The sequence below is a fragment of the Rhinatrema bivittatum genome, chromosome 10, assembly GCF_901001135.1.
Source record: "Rhinatrema bivittatum chromosome 10, aRhiBiv1.1, whole genome shotgun sequence".
NCBI lineage: Eukaryota > Metazoa > Chordata > Amphibia > Gymnophiona > Rhinatrematidae > Rhinatrema > Rhinatrema bivittatum.
This window is the reverse complement of record NC_042624.1, coordinates 86,101,762-86,124,305: the sequence shown is the minus strand read 5'-3', so window position 1 is coordinate 86,124,305 and position 22,544 is coordinate 86,101,762. Positions and strand designations below refer to the sequence as shown.

The following is a 22,544-nucleotide window of genomic DNA, read 5'->3' as shown; positions in this document are numbered from 1 at the left end:
GCCCTCTGGCTCTTGGGGAGTGTAGTAGCCAGACACCCTGATTCCCTCTTTCCCAACTTCTCCACCTTCTCTACTTTTTGATGGGCAGCAGCAAAAGCCAGAAGTTAAGAAGGCAGCCTTGCCTGGCTGGCTAACTCTTGGGGAGCCCTTCTTGCTGCATCAATAAAGCTAAGTAAAAAAAAAAAAATTTAAAAATAAAAAGGATGACAATGGGCTCAAGGAAACTGAAGACAATTCATGGTTTTTGAACTTAGGGGGTGCTTGGGGGTATTCTGCCCACATGGCGCCCCAGCCGTTCATTCTGGAGAGTGGCTTTGCTGGACTGGCAAACTTGATCCAATGATATATATTGGCAGCTTGTGGGTCATGTCGTAGCAGCACTACCACCATCAATTATTGACATTCCTGCATCAGGGAGTCCACTAAAAAGGTCTCTGTTGCCCTGGCAAGAGGGTTCACCCCCATGGAAGCTAAGCTTGGGAGAGTCTCTTTAGCACTGGTCTTGCATATCTCTGCAAGCCCTGAAGTAGGTTTCTCTAGGAAGGTGAGGGGGGGAGGAGAAATCTTGGCTCAGTGGGGACGGCAATCATTATGGAGATCAGCTGTCTCATGAAGTAACTCTTCCTGGGCCCAACTTCTTTAATGTCTGTGGTTTCCTCACCCCTTTTTTCCTGAATTTGGCCTCCACCTAGCCTACTGCCTCAGCCAGAGGATCCCCTCAGCTCCCCTTCCTTTCCCCTCCCTCCACAGGAGTTTTCCAGTGATCAGGGCAACCTAAAATGACCCAGGTGGGAAACAGGTTAGGACTCGGATAATCCAGTTGTAGCCTCAAGTGGCATTCGAGCTTTCAGTGGCCTCGTTACTCACTGGAACTCTGGCTGTGTTTAAAGTGCTCTTTATTTACAGTGATCTTAAAGACACACAAGTGGCAGCAGACAACAGAGCAGACTCCTTGAACTCAGGTAGTCCCCAAGCTTTAAGTACAAGCAGTTTACCAATCTTACAGATAAGTCCTCAGTCAATACGTTGGGACTCCGTCAGCTCCCTGGAGCCCTGTCTAGCCCCCTGAGGTTTTATGCTCAGGGATTGGACTCCTCCCTCCTCCAAGGATACCTTGGGGAGTCCAAGCTTAAGGGGGACCGGGTGGGATATCTGAGCCTGGTCCTTTAAGCTAGATTGAGGGAGACACTATACACTCCCTCACACCTCGGCCTTGGAGTTCCTATGAGGGGCCTTGGGATCCTGAAACTTTACTACCTCATCACCTGGAAAGGATATGGGCCTGAAGAGAATTCTTGGGAATCAGCATCTGATATCCAAGCCCCCCCCCCCCCCCCCCCCACTCACCTAGGAGTTCCACCACAGATTCCCAGGCAAGCCTAAGCCAAGAACTTTGGGGAGGGGGCTTAGGAGGGGGGTACGATAGCATTGGCCAGCTATGGGACAGCCCTGTGACTGGCCACCCTCACCTCCAGATGCCGCTGACCCACCCCGATGCTGGGTCCTCCTGCTCTGAGCTAACACTGCCGCTACTGCATGCACTCTTGCTCCTATTGAATGCCCCGCGATGGAAAAGACCCAGCGGTGCTGCTTGATGACATCACAGGAGGCTGCCCTTTTAAGCCCAGCCTTCCTGTTCTTTAGTGCCTCAGCAACAGGTACTCCTGCCTTGCAGTGTATGTTGCTACTTCTCCATGCCTGTCTGCACCTTGTCTTGCCTCTTCATTGCCTCGTCTTCTTGTTACTTAGTCCTGCTTTGTTGTTACCATACCCTACTGGTCCCTCTGTGCTCTGGTCCCTCAGTGTCTTGCCTTAGTCTCATCTGTCTGCCTCTGACTGATTATTGGTTCTGACCCCAGCCTTGGATACTGACTACTCTTCTGGATTTTCATCTGTGCTGACCTTTAGCCTGGACCTTGACACCGCCTGATTACCACCTGCCTTGACCTTTAGCCTTGACCTTGACACTGCAGGATTGAGGCCTGCCCTGACCTCGACCTGGAGCTGGACACCATCTGCTTGCTGTCTGCTGTGACCGCTGCCCGCTACAGACTTTCTCTGACCGCTTCTTATGTGACCCTTGCCTAAGCCCCACCGGCCCCCTAGAATCAAAAGCTCAACCTGCAGGAAAAGGGGCCGGTATAGGTGAAACCCTAGAATCGATCCCAGTAAGAGCGAGTCCACTTGCTGTCGGTGTGGATCTTGTAGGTTCGCCTGCTAGGCCGCGTCATCCACGCCACAGGTTCAAAATCCAGTGCTGTCTGTGTGTAAGTCCTTTTTCTGACACTTCCCTACACACCCTTCCTGAGTTATTTCTTGACCTCCTCTTATGGTAACTGATTACAGTTTGTTTGCTTACAACTATTTATTTGGCTTTAAAAGCTTTCCAGCAGTGGTCAGCATGGTTTCTGGCTTAAGGTTTAAAGATAGCTAAAGCATGATTGCCAGTTCTACATATTTCTGCTCCCTTGCCAAACATTTCCTTTATTCTGAAGTTGATGAATGGTTTTACAGCCATATTTTTGTTTTTTGAGAACTGTACAATAACCCCTGTTCTTTCCTCCAAACTGGGTTTGGATTCTTACAAGCAATATTAAAAATACTCGTTTTTCTGCCAGTGCGAGACCTCTCCAGTGGTTTCACATGGCACTATCAGATGTAAGAGGGAGATCAGGGACATTTGGGTATAAGGGTAGGAATTCAGGAAGCATCAACTTCTCTATCTCATGCTGGAGAATCTATAATCTTCTAAATTCGGAACTAACTTATCTGTAACCCAGAGCTAATTCAGTAAAGACAGACTGTTCTGTTTAAATGAGGTATTTATGGAAAATCAGAATGGAAAAATGGAGGGAAATTTAGACTTGGTAATAATCCATCCTGTCTAAAAGTGTGAGCTATAGATTTACAAGTGATAATTTTCAAAAATTATAACTGCAGCATTCCAAATGACTTTTGTAAAGCATAGTCATTTGACTTTATGCTATTATTTTTTTTTTTACTTTTTGCCTTTTGCAAATCTATATCCACTAGCAAGCCGATGCAATATCAGCGCGTAAAAAACGTGCGTTGAAACTGGGCACACGGTTTTTTTGAACGCGCGCACATTCACCTGTCCTGGGCTCTCGATGCCATCGGCAAATGAGCTGCTGTGCTAAAAGGGACACACGATGGGTAATTTTTGCGTCCCTAGCGCTCTGCATTGGGTGCCCAGGAGAATTTAATATTACACAACATTCTGCTTCATTAAGATTTTGTTTCAACTTTATGGGAAGTGCAACTATCGTGTCTATCAACTTTGAGGATTGCAGTGAACACAGGGAATTATCGGCATCTCTGATTGGCGTGCAAATGGTTAAAAGGCTCTTTCCATGTGGAATCTTATTTAAATATTTTTAAATCTTTTCTGGTTTTTGATTTTGATTTTTTTTTCTATTTTTGGTTTTGTTTGTTTTTTGTCATTTTTATGGTTCCCTCCTTTTTGGGGATAAAATTGATGTTGCATGTCCAGTTTGTCAAGTCCTTTGTGTATGTGAAGGGGATTTAATGTGGTTTGAGGGGTGGTCTTGATAGCTTGGTAAAAAAGATGTGTGAATGTGAAAGGGATTCAAAATGGGTTTGAGGGGGGGTCTTGTTAACATGGTAAAAATGATAGGCAAAGTGATATGTATACTTTTTAAGCTTTGATATATGCATCATTTAATGTTTTAATAATAAAGATTCAAAATAGTTTGCATTAACTGATTCGTGTGAGCATTTCGATGTGATTGTCATTCTTGGAATGTCTTGATTAAAAATAGAGTGTATCAAATTAGCCCCTAAATGTAACTTTTGGAGTCTTCTAGTTAATTATTTATTTATTTATAATTTTTATATACCGACATTCTTACATTAAAATGCAAATCATACCGGTTTACATAAAACAGAAAAAGCAGGAAAAAATATTTCCATAGTCAAATACAGAGAACATTTATAATAAAATTGTTAACAAATGCATAAGGTAGGAACTTGAAAAAAGGTTACTTAACAGAAAACATAACATGATTTTATAACATGCATGCGGCAGCGCGCGCATGTTATAAAATCAGCGGGCCGTGCGCACATGCGCGCCAGATTTTGTCATCCGTGCGCGTATGTGCGGGTGCTGCGCGCAAAGGGGGCTAGACCACCAAATGTCACACGGCGACGCATCCCGGCCATTCCCTGTTCCCTAACCCCTACCCTAACCTCCCTTCCCCTTCCCCTCTCCTCCCCACCCCCTAAACCCTTTCTCCTATCTTTTTTAATTTTATCTTGTTTCTTACTGCTCCGTTAGGCTGTACCGGCCGCCTCCAGCCCCGCCCCTCCCCACCCACCCCGGACCGCCACTTTATATGCACCCATCACTTTGGTGCATAACAGGGGGTTAGGCTTGTGACCGGGCCCCTTTGAAGATGTGAGCGAGGCCCGGCCACGCGCTTAACCCCCATTTTTAACGGGCGCAACGTTTTGAAAGTCTGCCCGTAAGGGTACATCTCTGGAGTTCAGTTTACCAGTTCCATACTCTGAAAAAGTGGTAGGGATCGTAGACTTGAGAAGTTGGAGTGGATGGGCAGTCTAGATAGGCCATGTGGTCTTTTTCTGCTGTAGTGCTTTTGTGTTCTATATTTAACCAGTTAACTTTTGTTATTTAGTCGCATCTAGGTTGTGGCAGAATACTTAGGTGGATGAATTTGGCCAGTTAGTGCAGAATATCACGTAAACTGCTTAATTTGAGAAGCATGCTCTGGGTGCACTTCGACCTCGTCCCAAATCAAGGCCATTTTTTGTCCAGCTAAATCAGTACGCACAGCAGTTTGTTTCAGGAAGATTTTATCTGGATGGGGGGGGGGGGAGAAGGCAATTTTTAACCAGTTAAAATTATACACTTAAAAGCCTATTTAATTGCATAATCTTTTGATTGTCAACCCCATTGTAGCTGGTAAAAAGAACTATAGCTTTTTAAATAACAGGACAATCTACCTAAGATACTATTATCACTTTTTTAGGTCACCCGGAAAATATTATTCCTCTTGTTTTGACCACACAGACCCAACAAATTTTTAAGTGTCAAATTGATGACGATGTCACAGCGGAAAATCCATACAAACTTTTAAAGAAAGCAGATATACTTTCTGACTTACGGACAAGAGCTGCAATATCTGATTTTCACCCAGTTAAAAAATTGGTCACAGTAGGTATCATTTCATTATGACTTCAAACCATGTATAGTGCATATGTTGAACAAATACACAGAAAAGTGCACCTATGGTTATTGGCAGTAAAGTATTTCTTTTCCAGTTTTCAGGTAAGAATTGGGTTTTCCTACATTCAGTTGTAGGATATCGGAGTTTATTTTTTAACCACAGCAATGATATAGGGAGAAATGTAAGAAGATAACACACAAATATTGTTTACTGGGGTTGTGCATTTATTTTACTTAATTTTGTTACATTTTTATGCATATAAAATAATATTTCTCTCTATATTATGAAAATTGTAAGGGGCTTTGAGTGGTACATGCATGCAGATCACGACAATCAGCCGAAGCAGTGAGAGGGGCTGCAGGTTGCAAGGGAGAAGCAACAGCATCAGGCACTAGAAAAAGAGAAGAGCAGTGGCATCGATAGCAGAAGGGCTGGTGGGGGATCCCAGGTCTCGCCAGCACAAGAGAAAGAGGAGCAGGGGCGCTGGCAGCAGGAGGGCTGGTGGGGGTTCCCAGGTCACGCCAGCACAGGAGAAAGAGGAGCAGGGGCGCTGGCAGCAGAAGGGCTGGCGGGGGTTCCCAGGTCTCGCCAGCACAGGAGAAAGAGGAGCAGGGGCGCTGGCAGCAGAAGGGCTGGCGGGGGTTCCCAGGTCACGCCAGCACAGGAGAAAGAGGAGCAGGGGCGCTGGCAGCAGAAGGGCTGGTGGGGGTTCCCAGGTCTCGCCAGCACAAGAGAAAGAGGAGCAGGGGCGCTGGCAGCAGAAGGGCTGGCGGGGGTTCCCAGGTCAGGCCAGCACAGGAGAAAGAGGAGCAGGGGCGCTGGCAGCAGAAGGGCTGGCGGGGGTTCCCAGGTCTCGCAAGCACAGGAGAAAGAGGAGCAGGGGCGCTGGCAGCAGAAGGGCTGGCGGGGGTTCCCAGGTCTCGCAAGCACAGGAGAAAGAGGAGCAGGGGCGCTGGCAGCAGAAGGGCTGGCGGGGGTTCCCAGGTCTCGCCAGCACAGGAGAAAGAGGAGCAGGGGCGCTGGCAGCAGAAGGGCTGGTGGGGGTTCCCAGGTCTCGCCAGCACAAGAGAAAGAGGAGCAGGGGCGCTGGCAGCAGAAGGGCTGGCGGGGGTTCCCAGGTCTCGCCAGCACAAGAGAAAGAGGAGCAGGGGCGCTGGCAGCAGAAGGGCTGGTGGGGGTTCCCAGGTCTCGCCAGCACAAGAGAAAGAGGAGCAGGGGCGCTGGCAGCAGAAGGGCTGGTGGGGGTTCCCAGGTCTCGCCAGCACATGAAAAAGAGGAGCAGGGGCGCTGGCAGCAGAAGGGCTGGTGAGGGTTCCCAGGTCTCGCCAGCACAGGAGAAAGAGGAGCAGGGGCGCTGGCAGCAGAAGGGCTGGTGGGGGTTCCCAGGTCTCGCCAGCACAAGAGAAAGAGGAGCAGGGGCGCTGGCAGCAGAAGGGCTGGTGGGGGTTCCCAGGTCTCGCCAGCACAGGAGACAGAGGAGCAGGGGCGCTGGCAGCAGAAGGGCTGGCGGGGGTTCCCAGGTCTCGCCAGCACAGGAGACAGAGGAGCAGGGGCGCTGGCAGCAGAAAGGCTGGCGGGGGTTCCCAGGTCTCGCCAGCACAGGAGACAGAGGAGCAGGGGCGCTGGCAGCAGAAGGGCTGGTGGGGGTTCCCAGGTCTCGCCAGCACAGGAGAAAGAGGAGCAGGGGCGCTGGCAGCAGAAGGGCTGGCGGGGGTTCCCAGGTCTCGCCAGCACAGGAGAAAGAGGAGCAGGGGCGCTGGCAGCAGAAGGGCTGGCGGGGGTTCCCAGGTCAGCCCAGCACAGGAGAAAGAGGAGCAGGGGCGCTGGCAGCAGAAGGGCTGGCGGGGGTTCCCAGGTCTCGCCAGCACAGGAGAAAGAGGAGCAGGGGCGCTGGCAGCAGAAGGGCTGGCGGGGGTTCCCAGGTCTCGCCAGCACAGGAGAAAGAGGAGCAGGGGCGCTGGCAGCAGAAGGGCTGGTGGGGGTTCCCAGGTCTCGCCAGCACAAGAGAAAGAGGAGCAGGGGCGCTGGCAGCAGAAGGGCTGGTGGGGGTTCCCAGGTCTCGCCAGCACAAGAGAAAGAGGAGCAGGGGCGCTGGCAGCAGAAGGGCTGGTGGGGGTTCCCAGGTCTCGCCAGCACAGGAGAAAGAGGAGCAGGGGCGCTGGCAGCAGAAGGGCTGGTGGGGGTTCCCAGGTCTCGCCAGCACAAGAGAAAGAGGAGCAGGGGCGCTGGCAGCAGAAGGGCTGGCGGGGGTTCCCAGGTCTCGCCAGCACAGGAAAAAGAGGAGCAGGGGCGCTGGCAGCAGAAGGGCTGGTGAGGGTTCCCAGGTCTCGCCAGCACAGGAGAAAGAGGAGCAGGGGCGCTGGCAGCAGAAGGGCTGCTCTGGGTTCCCAGGTCACGCCAGCACAGGAGACAGAGGAGCAGGGGCGCTGGCAGCAGAAGGGCTGGTGGGGGTTCCCAGGTCTCGCCAGCACAGGAGACAGAGGAGCAGGGGCGCTGGCAGCAGAAGGGCTGGTGGGGGTTCCCAGGTCTCGCCAGCACAGGAGAAAGAGGAGCAGGGGCGCTGGCAGCAGAAGGACTGGTGGGGGTTCCCAGGTCTCGCCAGCACAGGAGAAAGAGGAGCAGGGGCGCTGGCAGCAGAAGGGCTGGCGGGGGTTCCCAGGTCTCGCCAGCACAGGAGACAGAGGAGCAGGGGCGCTGGCAGCAGAAGGGCTGGTGGGGGTTCCCAGGTCTCGCCAGCACAAGAGAAAGAGGAGCAGGGGCGCTGGCAGCAGAAGGGCTGGTGGGGGTTCCCAGGTCTCGCCAGCACAGGAGAAAGAGGAGCAGGGGCGCTGGCAGGAGAAGGGCTGGCGGGGGTTCCCAGGTCTCGCCAGCACAGGAGAAAGAGGAGCAGGGGCGCTGGCAGCAGAGGGGCTGGCGGGGGTTCCCAGGTCACGCCAGCACAGGAGAAAGAGGAGCAGGGGCGCTGGCAGCAGAGGGGCTGGCGGGGGTTCCCAGGTCACGCCAGCACAGGAGAAAGAGGAGCAGGGGCGCTGGCAGCAGAAGGGCTGGCGGGGGTTCCCAGGTCTCGCCAGCACAGGAGAAAGAGGAGCAGGGGCGCTGGCAGCAGAAGGGCTGGTGGGGGTTCCCAGGTCTCGCCAGCACAAGAGAAAGAGGAGCAGGGGTGCTGGCAGCAGAAGGGCTGGTGGGGGTTCCCAGGTCTCGCCAGCACAAGAGAAAGAGGAGCAGGGGCGCTGGTAGCAGAAGGGCTGGTGGGGGTTCCCAGGTCTCGCCAGCACAGGAGAAAGAGGAGCAGGGGCGCTGGCAGCAGAAGGGCTGGTGGGGGTTCCCAGGTCTCGCCAGCACAAGAGAAAGAGGAGCAGGGGCGCTGGCAGCAGAAGGGCTGGCGGGGGTTCCCAGGTCTCGCCAGCACAGGAAAAAGAGGAGCAGGGGCGCTGGCAGCAGAAGGGCTGGTGAGGGTTCCCAGGTCTCGCCAGCACAGGAGAAAGAGGAGCAGGGGCGCTGGCAGCAGAAGGGCTGCTCTGGGTTCCCAGGTCACGCCAGCACAGGAGACAGAGGAGCAGGGGCGCTGGCAGCAGAAGGGCTGGCGGGGGTTCCCAGGTCTCGCCAGCACAGGAGACAGAGGAGCAGGGGCGCTGGCAGCAGAAGGGCTGGTGGGGGTTCCCAGGTCTCGCCAGCACAGGAGAAAGAGGAGCAGGGGCGCTGGCAGCAGAAGGACTGGTGGGGGTTCCCAGGTCTCGCCAGCACAGGAGAAAGAGGAGCAGGGGCGCTGGCAGCAGAAGGGCTGGCGGGGGTTCCCAGGTCTCGCCAGCACAGGAGACAGAGGAGCAGGGGCGCTGGCAGCAGAAGGGCTGGTGGGGGTTCCCAGGTCTCGCCAGCACAAGAGAAAGAGGAGCAGGGGCGCTGGCAGCAGAAGGGCTGGTGGGGGTTCCCAGGTCTCGCCAGCACAGGAGAAAGAGGAGCAGGGGCGCTGGCAGGAGAAGGGCTGGCGGGGGTTCCCAGGTCTCGCCAGCACAGGAGAAAGAGGAGCAGGGGCGCTGGCAGCAGAGGGGCTGGCGGGGGTTCCCAGGTCACGCCAGCACAGGAGAAAGAGGAGCAGGGGCGCTGGCAGCAGAGGGGCTGGCGGGGGTTCCCAGGTCACGCCAGCACAGGAGAAAGAGGAGCAGGGGCGCTGGCAGGAGAAGGGCTGGTGGGGGTTCCCAGGTCTCGCCAGCACAGGAGAAAGAGGAGCAGGGGCGCTGTCAGCAGAAGGGCTGGCGGGGGTTCCCAGGTCTCGCCAGCACAGGAGAAAGAGGAGCAGGGGCGCTGGCAGCAGAAGGGCTGGCGGGGGTTCCCAGGTCACGCCAGCACAGGAGAAAGAGGAGCAGGGGCGCTGGCAGCAGAAGGGCTGGTGGGGGTTCCCAGGTCTCGCCAGCACAGGAGAAAGAGGAGCAGGGGCGCTGGCAGCAGAAGGGCTGGTGGGGGCTCCCAGTTCACGCCAGCACAGGAGAAAGAGGAGCAGGGGCGCTGGCAGGAGAAGGGCTGGTGGGGGTTCCCAGGTCACACCAGCACAGGAGAAAGAGGAGCAGGAGCGCTGGCAGCAGAAGGGCTGGCGGGGGTTCCCAGGTCACGCCAGCACAGGAGAAAGGGGAGCAGGGGCGCTGGCAGCAGAAGGGCTGGTGGGGGTTCCCAGGTCTCGCCAGCAGAAGAGAAAGAGGAGCAGGGGCGCTGGCAGCAGAAGGGCTGGCGGGGGTTCCCAGGTCTCGCCAGCACAGGAGAAAGAGGAGCAGGGGCGCTGGCAGCAGAAGGGCTGGTGAGGGTTCCCAGGTCTCGCCAGCACAGGAGAAAGAGGAGCAGGGGCGCTGGCAGCAGAAGGGCTGGTGGGGGTTCCCAGGTCTCGCCAGCACAGGAGAAAGGGGAGCAGGGGCGCTGGCAGCAGAAGGGCTGGTGGGGGTTCCCAGGTCTCGCCAGCAGAAGAGAAAGAGGAGCAGGGGCGCTGGCAGCAGAAGGGCTGGTGGGGGTTCCCAGGTCTCGCCAGCACAGGAGAAAGAGGAGCAGGGGCGCTGGCAGCAGAAGGGCTGGTGAGGGTTCCCAGCTCACGCCAGCACAGGAGAAAGGGGAGCAGGGGCGCTGGCAGCAGAAGGGCTGGTGGGGGTTCCCAGGTCTCGCCAGCAGAAGAGAAAGAGGAGCAGGGGCGCTGGCAGCAGAAGGGCGGGTGGGGGTTCCAGGTCTCGCCAGCACAGGAGAAAGAGGAGCAGGGGCGCTGGCAGCAGAAGGGCTGGCGGGGGTTCCCAGGTCTCGCCAGCACAGGAGAAAGAGGAGCAGGGGCGCTGGCAGCAGAAGGGCTGGCGGGGGTTCCCAGGTCTCGCCAGCACAGGAGAAAGAGCTGGCGGGGGTTCCCAGGTCTCGCCAGCAGAAGAGAAAGAGGAGCAGGGGCGCTGGCAGCAGAAGGGCTGGCGGGGGTTCCCAGGTCACGCCAGCACAGGAGAAAGAGGAGCAGGGGCGCTGGCAGCAGAAGGGCTGGCGGGGGTTCCCAGGTCTCGCCAGCAGAAGAGAAAGAGGAGCAGGGGCGCTGGCAGCAGAAGGGCTGGTGGGGGTTCCCAGTTCACGCCAGCACAGGAGAAAGAGGAGCAGGGGCGCTGGCAGCAGAAGGGCTGGCGGGGGCTCCCAGTTCACGCCAGCACAGGAGACAGAGGAGCAGGGGCGCTGGCAGCAGAAGGGCTGGTGGGGGCTCCCAGGTCTCGCCAGCACAGGAGAAAGAGGAGCAGGGGCGCTGGCAGCAGAAGGGCTGGCGGGGGTTCCCAGGTCACGCCAGCACAGGAGAAAGAGGAGCAGGGGCGCTGGCAGCAGAAGGGCTGGTGGGGGTTCCCAGGTCACGCCAGCACAGGAGAAAGAGGAGCAGGGGCGCTGGCAGCAGAAGGGCTGGCGGGGGTTCCCAGGTCTCGCCAGCACAGGAGAAAGAGGAGCAGGGGCGCTGGCAGCAGAAGGGCTGGCGGGGGTTCCCAGGTCTCGCCAGCACAGGAGAAAGAGGAGCAGGGGCGCTGGCAGCAGAAGGGCTGGCGGGGGTTCCCAGGTCTCGCCAGCACAAGAGAAAGAGGAGCAGGGGCGCTGGCAGCAGAAGGGCTGGTGGGGGTTCCCAGGTCTCGCCAGCACAGGAGAAAGAGGAGCAGGGGCGCTGGCAGCAGAAGGGCTGGTGGGGGTTCCCAGGTCTCGCCAGCACAGGAGACAGAGGAGCAGGGGCGCTGGCAGCAGAAGGGCTGGTGGAGGCTCCCAAGCCCCACCAAGAGCAGGAAGACGGGGTCTGAGTCTGGAGAAAGGAGGGGTGCTGAGAGAGGGGAGTGTTAACAGAGAGAGAGGAATACCAGAGAAGATGGGGAGAGTGTGAGACGGTGGGCGGAGAATGCACCCTATGAACCCCCGAATTCACAAACATAGTAACATTAGAAATAATGGCAGAAAAAAAACAAATGGCCCGTCCTGTCTTCCCAGCAAGTTTCTTATGGTAGAAACTGCTGCTCCATGCTGGTTACCCTCATGTGTTTTGTAAGTGTAGTAACAAAATGCATTTTATACTCTCTCCACATACACACACACACACACACAACTTACACCACATACCCCAACTCCTCCATCACTCACACACTCCCAAACCTCACACAAACATCCCCAACACCTACTACAACTACCCTCCTAAAAAATGCCGCCTCACATGCACACACACTCACACCACCAATCCCCACCTCCTGCAACGTATTTATGTCCCTTCACACCCCATACACACATGCACTTCATTAAAGCTGGGTGGAGAGCACCAGTACGAAATTTCACTGGAACTGTGCTACAGGTCATTTTACCCGGCAGCAGATCCCCATGGATGGAGCAAAGGACTAGTGGAATTGGACAAGAGATCATGGGTATCCAGAGGTGGTCCACCAGGACCTTCATGTGGAAGTATCCTCCTGCTCCAGAGTCCACTAGGGCCAAGCTGGTAAAGTCCTTTTTGTCCACAGAGATTGTCACCGGGAGGGATAACAAAGGAGCTGGAGAGATAAGGCCTAGGGTTGGCCCCCCGCTGTGTTCTAAGTCTGAGAGTTTACCAGCCTCACCAAACAGTGAGCTTTTAGGTGGTCTGACCCAATGCAGTAGAGAAAGAGCCCAGACTGGCAGCACCAGAGACACTCTTCAGGAGTCAGACACCCTTGCCCTAGTTGTATCGGTTCTTCAGAGGCAATTCTGATGGAGAAGATAAGAGCTGGGGATGTCTGGCAGTGGCTGTGCATCTTCTGTGAGGTTGCAGTCCCCAGCTATGCTCCTGCAGCCAGAGGCCAATTTGGCCAGTCATATCAGTGAGGGACTCTAGCCACTCGGAGTTCATGGGCTGCTAACTCATCTTTTCTGCAGGGCGACAATCCCTCCAGAAAGTTGGAGCGAAGACAGTCTTCAACCCAGTTGAGTTCCATAGCCAAGGTCCGGAACTTGATGGCATAATCAGAGAGGGCGTGAGTCTCCTGATGGAGGTGGAGGAGATCCGAGCCTGAGGCCAATTGGTGTCCTGGGGCATCAAAGATGATCCTGAAGGCAGCAATGAAATGTTGGAGGTCCCAAAAGATTGGGTCAGAGCGCTCCCATAGGAGGGAAGCCCAGGCTAGGGCCTTGCCATCCAGAAGAGAGAGGATGTAAGTTGTCTTCACAGAATTGTCCTGAAACAATGCTGATTGAAGGTCAAAGTGCATATAGCACTGATTGATGAAACCCCGGCGAAGCATAGATTCCTCTGTGTAATGAGGAGGAGCTGGCAATGGAATAGTGGATCGTGAGGGTGTCGTGGGAGCGGCGGGTGCTGGTGTAGGAGGCATCGGAGCACTCAGGGAGGCTGATGAGTCGAGGTAGTCACTGAGGCACTCCATGGAGGCCACTAGGACCTTGACGAAGCATTGTTGCTCCTGGATCTTCTGGGCCAAACTTAGAATGGCCTGAAGGACAGATGCCTCCGCATCCACCCACCCCCATCTCTCCTCAGCAAATTATGCTTTCCTTCATTGACAGGTTCAGCTTACCTCTCAACTGGTGATTACACCTCCACAGGCTTGGATCACTTCCCTGCTCTGCTTCCCTGAACGCAGGCCCATCTTTTTTTTTTCTGGAACTGCTCCTGTATCCCCATCCCATTCAGTGCCTTTCCAGGCACTCACAGATTCCAGGCCTCAACTAGGCCCTTGTCTGAAGAATCCACATAAGATACTCTTCCACCTTCATGTTCTGAGCCCTGGCAACTCAGCAGTTAACATCTTCTCAGCTCCAGAGCCACAGCTGCATGTGATGCTTCCTGCCCTCAGCTTGGAAACCCCAGAGATAACGGCTATCTCCTGTAGGTTAAGAACATAACATAAGATCTGCCATACTGGATCAGACCAAGGTTCCATCAAGTCCTTTATCTTATTTTCAGCAGTGGCCGATACAGATCACAAGAACCTGACCAGAACCCAAACAGTAGAGAGATTCCATTCTGCTTACACCCAAGTTTAAGCAGTGACTTTCCCCAAGTCTACCTGTTTAATAAGTTTATGGACTTTTCTTCCAAGAATTTGTCGAAACCTTTCTTAAACCCAGCTACACTAACTGCCTTTGGCACATTCTTCAGTAGTAAATTTAAGTGAAAACAATATTTTCTCTGATTTGTTATAAATGTGCTATTTAATAACTTCACGTAGTGTCCCTTAGTCTTTCTGTAATTTTTAAGAGTAATAACTGATTTGTGTGTACCTGTTCCTCACCACTGGGATAGGTGTATTTGGATGGCATACTGTTTCTATATTTAAAACATGTTTACTCTTTTCTTCCTGCAGGATTATCCCGGAGAAGAGCTTTTACTTGTCTTTGACAGAGATTTCAAGTATGGACAGAGCTTCTATCTTGTTACAACAGAAGAGGCAAAGGAAACCATTCTGCATGTAAGATCTCACAGCATAAATGTTGTCTTTGTACATGCAAATATTTTTAAAAGACACTCAAAAATGATGGGAATTGCTGGCAGACCAATCTCTTGATAGCAATGGACTATTCTTGGCTTTAAAATATGTTGCATACAATTTCAGTAAAACAAATCATAAGAACATAGTTTTGAAAAGGTAGATGATCTTAAAGAAAAGGTGTGGTTATGTTTGAATGCTAATTTAACATATTTGCTTTTGTAACTATTTTAGTGATTTACATTTGTTTGCAGTTATGTAATTGATGAAATTAAAAGGGGGAATTTTCTCAAGGATTTATGTAAATAAACCCCAGTTTTATATTTGTAAATGGCCTTTTGAAAATTACCTGGGGGTTTTGTGCATAAAAATACTTGCAAAAGCCATTTTACTTGTACTTCTACACACACTACAAAGAAGCATTCCAGGGAGGAGGGAGTAGGCAGAACTGTGGTGGGAACAGTATGCATGTAAATATACACAAAGTAAATACACAAAAGTATGCATGTAAATACACACATACAAAGATTACACCATCTCTCAAGTAGATGTAACTTTGTATGGGTTCTCCCACAAATTTTCAAAGTGGATTTATGTGCATGAATCTTCTTTTTGTATAAAGAATCACATTTCTGACTATGCAAAAAAGGTATGTTTTTTATTGAAAACATTTTAGATTGTTTTTATACAATATTTAAACTACAAAATACAAAATTTACCAATAACAAACAACTGTTTATCAAGAAAGGACATTTAAGTTACAAACTTTTAACTGTTAAACGTTACGTCTGAATTGAAATCGAGGCAACTGTCTTTTTTATATTTTCTTGAGAAAGTCCTTGTTGTCTTTCCGAGTATATGAACTTATGTATGATGAAAATGCCCTCAGCATCGGCAATTTGTCATGCAGTTAATTACACAGAAAGATAAAAAGATATATTTGACGCATAGTAGTAGACACAAAAAGGGGATGAACTAGCATAAGTTTGAAACCTGTGAACAGTAGTGCCAATCGTCAAGGCTTCTATGAATTAAATTAATAATTAATGCCCTCTGCCAGCTGTGGGACACCAGCAATTGCAGACTTCTTAAACACATCCAGGTCTTCGTAACTGGTGTATGGTTGGCTACACATGCAAGAGCAAGAACCTTTGTATAAAGATGTTTCTTTAGAATAATTTCATCATTCCATTCAGGTATTATATCAAAATCATCTTTTATTTGATTTAAGAGATATTAGAGGAATTCAATATTTTGACTGACCACTCCAACCTCACCCTCTCCTCCACATTCCTTCAGGACAGGAGGGGAAGGCAATAGAAGGGGAGGCACTGGATTAGGGAGCAGAGTTCCTCTTCTTTCCTCTGCACCACTCCACCTTTCTGTTCTTTTTAGGCTGCTTATGAGGGGAGGGGCTGGAGCAGGCAGGCACTCTATAGTTTTTTTAAGATGATCCATTTAGGAGGTGGGGAACTTCAAGTTTGTTGATTGTGTGACAAGTTGTAAATTATGTGCAACAAACTAATTATCAGGCCGATACAGTTAACTGGCATTTGGACACGCGTTTTCGACGCGCTAGCTTTACCCCTTATTCAGTAAGGGTAATAGCGCGTCGAAAACGCGCGTCCAACCCCCCTCCCCCGAGACTAATAGGGCCATCAACATGCAAATGCATGGTATTCCCGCGTGATACAGAAAGTAAAATGTGCAGCCAAGCCGCACATTTTACCCAAAGGTAGGCGTTAATTTCTGCCGGCGCCGGGGAAGTGCACAGAAAATCAGTAAAAACTGATTTTCTGTGCACCCTCCGACTTAATATCATGGCGATATTAAGTCGGAGGCCCCAAAAGTTAAAAAAAGTTAAAAATAAAAAAAAATTTTTAAATGGGCTCGCGGGTTGAAAACCGGACGCTCAGTTTTGCCGGCGTCCGGTTTCCGAACCCGTGGCTGTCAGCGGGTTTGAGAACCAACGCCGGCAAAATTGAGCATCGGCTGTCAAACCCGCTGACAGCCGACGCTCCTGTCCAAAAAGAGGCGCTAGGGACGCGTTAGTGTCCCTGAGCCTCTTTTTACCGCAGGCCTTAATTTAAATAAATTAACTTACTGAATCGCGCGCACAGGAGAGTGGCCTGTGCGCGCGCCAGGTGCGCAGGCACTCGCCCGCTCTCCCGCGATTTTTACTGTATCGGCCCGTATGTGGTTTCTCCTAGAGCCTCAGAATCACAAGAACCTACAGACAATCACAATATCCACACTATATAATGCCAACATACTTTTATGCTCAGATCTATCATTATACTCTCAACTATACCTAGAAGAAAAGATAGCACCTAATATTTATATAAAAAATATATATTGTACTGAAAAAATACCATTATAAAAAATTAGTTCCCAGGTAGGAGCTGAAGAGGCTGCTTAACACCTTTTAGAAGATGAGTGCCTTCCTTTCTCTCCTCTGTTTATGTCAGGTCCTTTTCCAATTGGTTCTTGTACTAGCCTATTAGTATGTCATAATGCATCTGAAAGGAAAAAAGCCAGGTAAGAAAACATCCTCAAGGGGCTTCCAGGCTGATGCAATATAATGCGCTCGGCTGAGCTTACAGCTTTCCACACGCTTGGACGCGCTTTTTGAATGCACAACCAAAACCCCTCATGCAATAAGGGGATTAGCGCATCCAAAACAGGTGTCCAAACCAGTGCGTAGGTAATGGCGCTCATCACATGTAAATTCATGTTGGTGAGGCTATTAGCTATTACCCCCAATGCAGAAAATTGCTGCGAGGCCACGGTGCCCTTTTTAAAGCTGCAAATTTAATGCCTGCCCAGGAGCAGGCGTTAAAGCATGTGGCGCTCAAGGGCTGATGAAAAAAAAAAAAAAAAATCCTGCTTTCTGAGATTCCTTCTAGTAGTATCCTAGCGATACTAAATAGGAGGAACCACAGAAAGTAGAATTATGTCCCGCTCAGGGACTTAACAAAAACAAAAATCCTGCTTTCTGTGTTTCCTCATAGGGGGAACCACAGAAAGCAGCATCCCCAAGGTCTGGCCCAGTCGGAACCATGCTGGCAGTGAGTGAAGGAGTAAATATATTAATTTAAAGTGTCGGGCACGTGATATTAATTTAGTCACTCCTTCACTTTTTGCCGATTGGTCCATTCACTGTCACATGTCAGTGAAAGGACCAATTCCCTTTCAGAAGGCTGTCCTGAAAGGGGATTGGTCCTTTTCACTGACAAGTGTCAGTGAAAAGGACCAATCAGTAACAGCCCTGCCGTTGGTGGGGAGGGAGCACTGGCCAGCCTGTCCTAGACGTACAGCCACTTCTCCTGGACGCCCAATGCAGAGTGCCAGGAACGCACAAATTACCCATTGCGCGTCCCTTTTAGCGTGGCAGCTTATTTGCTTATTGCATCGAGTGCTCAGGACAGGTGGATGTGCGCTCGTTCAAAAACGTGCGCCCAGTTTGGATGCACATTTTTTATGCGCTGATATTGCATTGACCTGTTCTAGCATAAAGAAAAACAAAGACAGCAAAAGTGTAGGGAGTATATAAAGTTCTACATCCAAAAGGGGACATCTAAACATCTCTTCATCTCCCAAGTATATATTCCAGTGCAATTGTGCATATATCAATTAGTGAAGAACATGAACTAGAACAGTCATTCCAAGAACTGTCTTGTGGGACCCCAAGCCAGTCAAGTTTTCAGGATATCCACCATGAATATGCATGAGATAAATTTGCATGCAATGGAGGCAGGTAATACACATCTATCTCAGCATATTCACTGCAGGTATTTCAAAAACCCAACTAGCTGGGGGCGGGGGGGGGGGGGTCCCCTAGGACAGGTGAGGGAAGTAGTGAACTAGAGGATCAAGCCTTTTAGTGATGGAGCTGCTTAGTTTATCTACATACTGCCAAAGACATAACAGAATATGAGTGGAAAATAGGAAATGCAAGGTTGAAAATAATGATACTTTGCTGATCATACATTGAAAAGGAAGAGAACAGAATGATAATGTTACAAAAGATATAGCAGATTCTAACCACTTTATGACTGATATTCTACACACAAACAGGATGTGCTTTTCCTTTGCATACAACAGAGAAACATGCCAAAAGCAAAGAATTGAAACTACAGTAGCACATGGATGGGAACAAATGACAGAGATGCGCATAGTTGGCATGCACTGTAAAAAAAAAAAAAAGCTTAAACAGCAACACACATAAATTTAAAAATATACCCGGTTTCTTGCCATATCTACATATACTCTATATGAAAGAAAATTTCCCACCACACATATCAGATAGCAAGACATATGCAAAGGAAAATACTCGCTGGATGGCCAAACAGGATCTATCATGGTAGGCTGACCATATCCTCCCTTTTAGCTACCACATTGACATCCAAGAGTCCACAAACTTCTTTGTTTTGGAACCAATTAGGAAGTTTCTGTCCCTGATCCAGGATCAGTAGGATGGTATTGTCTAGGTCCAGGCTAGTCTGAAAGAGAGAAAGCACCATGTAGGTCACAGACTAGACAAGGTCGGAGCAATTACAAATCCATAACTAATACTCATTCTCACCTTTGCAGTACACATTAGACCAGGGGTAGGCAACTTCAGTCCTCAAGTACTGCAAACCAGTTGATTTTTTCAAAATATACATACTATATATGCATGAGATGCAGATGTATACAATGGAAATTGCATTCAAATGCATCTCATGAATTAGTATGGATATCTTGAAAACCCAACCCATTTGTGCCACTTGAGAACTGGAGTTGCCTTATCCTGCACTGGACCCATCAACAATGTATGAGAACATAAAATTTCACACAAATAGTGATGTGGGAAAACACCATGGATAAATTACTAGAGTTGGCAGGAAGGCTCTCCAGAGGTACACCTTGATGTCCCAGTATTGGCCCAGGAACACCAACCTGAAGAGGGGTGGTCCAGCATTGGAGGCAGTGGCACTGACATGTGTTGTTGCCATAGCAGAGTTTCAGGCAGTGAGCAGTGACTTAGTCAACTAGGTTGTCTAGCTAGATGTTTAGCGAATTCTACTTAACCAGATAAGTCTAATTTCTTAGTAGCTATTGCCTCTCTCATCTTCATACCTCACTCCATATTCTTTTTCAACTGTTAAAGAAAATAACTGTGAAAGCAAACTGGTAACCCTTTTTTTTTTTGTTTTGTTTAATTGTTCATGTTGCACAATTTTTCAACATACCAAACTTTTGAATAAAAATGGCATGAATCTAAATTAAAGAAAAAATGTTTTTCCATATTTTGTAGAATATTTAAATGCATGAAATGGCAAATTGTCCAGGCTTTCATTTTGCTTTTCACTTTTGGCAAAAGATAAAGTAATGTATGGAATGGCCAATAATAATGACATTTTTTGAGACCTTTATACCAATGGATGACCAAATAAGTCAGAGGAAAGCAAAACTAAATATTTTCCTGAATGTTATATAAAGGGGAAAATTAAGAACATTAATTTGGAAAGTCCTTAACACTTTGGAATGTTAATAAGATGCAGAGCTTTACAAAGATATAGTTTTAATTGCACACAATAGTTCTAACAGGTATTCCACATTTAACTTCTATTTCATATTTTAGCCTCCAGAGGTTTTGGAGAAAGAAGGAGACTTAAAAGCAGGACTATCAGAAGAATATATCTATAAGCCTCCAATTCCAAAAGAATGGATCTCTTTAGGCAGTGAAAAAGAAGTGGAGGAAGAAGCCGTGAAGGAATGTAAAGATAAGGTGAGAATATCTCGCAGTACTTCTCAAACTGCATTATGGATAACAAGAGAATTATTATAGCATTCAAAATCTTTCCAAGCTTTTGGTTAGTTCCATTGTCCGTTCTCTCAGATTTTCACCCTTTCCCTCACATCTTTTGTCACTGTTTTATGTATCACAGTAACTGTACAAGACTGTGAATACATTTGCATGAATTATATTATATGAAATAAAATTGTATTATGTAATTTAAAATACGCTATGCATAGCAATGGATCTCTTTAGTAGTTGTACTGATATAATGAGATTAGGTTGGTAGTGCCTTTAAACAGTTGTCAGACTGTTAGTAAGCACTTTTGACAGGTGGGATTAGGAGGAAGAATGTTATTAATTTTTATTTATTTATTTTATTTATTTAAAAGTGTTTGTATACCGCTTTTACAATTGAAAATTAATCAAAACAGTTAACAATTTTAAAACATACATAATCTGTATAAAAACAATATGCAAGACTAAATACTTATCACAAAACAAAACTTTGCAACAAAAATTAGTACAAAAAAACCCCCCCAAAACAGAGCGGACTGCATTTCACAGCTTAACCCTTCCTGCATGGTTCTGCTAGGGGGTAATTTTGTAACAGCCTGCTTAAGAAATTGGCAAATATATGTATAAATTACACCAGTTTTCAAAGTGAACTTGCGCTTGTATAGTCTTTTTGAAATTATCCCACCAAAAATATCTGCACACATTTACACCTGCTAATTTGTGCACAGACGTTTTCCAAGAAAATGTATGCATACTTTGAAAATGCAAATGTATACGCGTAAGTCCAATCCCCTCCCCAACTCCACCACTGGGAATGCTTCTAATCTGTCCGGGTAAATTTATGGACATACAGAACATAAGCACAGGGCTTTTCTTCTGCTTTTCTATACCGGCATTCAAGATAAGTATCACATCATGCTGGTTTACATTTAACAGGGGGTGTAAAATATAAATAAATAAATTAAAAAAACTGTAACAAGTGAAAAGAGAAAATTCTGAAGTTACATTAAAACAGTTACATTAAAGCAGTCTTATTTTCACTGGCGTCCCTTCTGGACTTATCAACAGTATTGTCTTCAACCACTTCCAACTCTCTTCAGCAGCCTCTTTCCACCAGGCCTAGACAAAAAGAACACAAGCAGCAAAAACCATCTCAGCCGACCCACCCTAAACTAGGGCCCAATTTTTGATCCCTTGCAAAATCCACACCTCTCTGTTCCAATCAGGGGCAGAATCCAGCTTTTTGTGGACAAGTGGTACCTGATCACAAAGGACCCTTGGGTACTTCAAACAGTGTGCTATGGTTGCGCTTTTCTCAATTACCATTTCTCCTGCATTGTTATGTATTCAGCTGGATCCATTCCTTCTTCTGCAACTATGCCTGGAAGTTTAGACATTCTTACAATAGCAAGAAATAGAACCTCTTCCTGTATCCCAACATATGCAATGCAGGGATTTGTCTCCTGTTACTTCCTCACCTCCAAGAAATTGGGAGGCTTGCAACCAATTCTAGATCTGAGGCATCTGAACAAGTATCTATTTTATGAGAAATTCAAAATGAACTCCCTTAGCATGATTCTTCCTTACATTCAGAAGGTCGAATAGATGTCTGCATTGGACCTCAAGGATGCTTATTTGCACATACCCATCCACCATTCCCATTGGCCCTCTCTTTGCTTCAAGTTAGATTTAGCCCATTACCAGTACAGGGTGCTCTTGTTGGGCCTCTCAGCTGACCCGAGTGCCTTCAACAAATACCTGGAGGTGGTAGCAGCATATCTGCGATGCCAAGGTAACCAAGTGTTCCCTTCTCTGGATGACTGGTTAATCACAGCATGATCTTGGGAGGCTGTGATCAGTTCTGTGCACTAGATAATCTCTGTGCTACAGAGTTTAGGTTTTCTGATAAACTTGGAGAAGTTGAATTTAGTGCCATCCCAAAGACTGAAATTTATAGGGGTGCGGATAGACTCATTGGAAGAGAAAGCATGTCTACCTCAGCTCAAGTGACCATAATGCTCTCAATAATCCAAAAATTTCTCTTCTCTCAGCAATCCACATCGAGATCTATTTTAGTCATGCTTGGACTTGACAGTGACCATTCAAGTGGTTCCAGTAACTCGCATGCATATTTGATATCTTCAATAGAGCCAACATTCCCAATGGGATCAACTAACATAGCCCCTCTCCAAAGTGGTCCAGATTTCCCAGGAGATGGTTCAGGAGCTCAGGTGGTGGCTACAACCTCATGTCCTTCAAAAGGGTATACCTCTTTATCAGCTTACTTACTGAATAATGTTAGCAACAGATGCCTCAGGAAAGGAGTGGGAGCTCACTTCAGCTCTTGTCGAACTCTGTCCCCTGAGGAAAGTCAATATCAAATCAACCTGCTCGATTTGCAAGCAATAAGAAATGCATTGATTGTGTTCATGCACCTTCTTCAGGGCGAGATCATCCTGATTCAGACTGCCAGCCAGGTGGCCATGTTTTGTGTCAACAAGAAAGGGAGACGTCATTCATAGCTCCTCTGCCATGAAGCACTTAAGATGTGGACCGGAGTCAGGCATTATTGCA

At 48.9% G+C, this 22,544-nt stretch overlaps 1 protein-coding gene across 2 annotated transcripts in view; it reads left to right on the top strand.

The window, feature by feature from the left end:
* Positions 1-22,544, top strand: part of WDR63 (WD repeat domain 63) — a 131,332-nt gene that overhangs the window by 33,027 nt on the left and 75,761 nt on the right. For both annotated transcript variants that reach the window (XM_029618353.1, XM_029618352.1), the window contains exons 4-6: positions 5,028-5,212; positions 14,048-14,152; positions 19,797-19,943. In XM_029618353.1, coding sequence (XP_029474213.1) covers positions 5,028-5,212; positions 14,048-14,152; positions 19,797-19,943 — 437 coding nt within the window. The remainder of the gene's footprint in view (positions 1-5,027; positions 5,213-14,047; positions 14,153-19,796; positions 19,944-22,544) is intronic.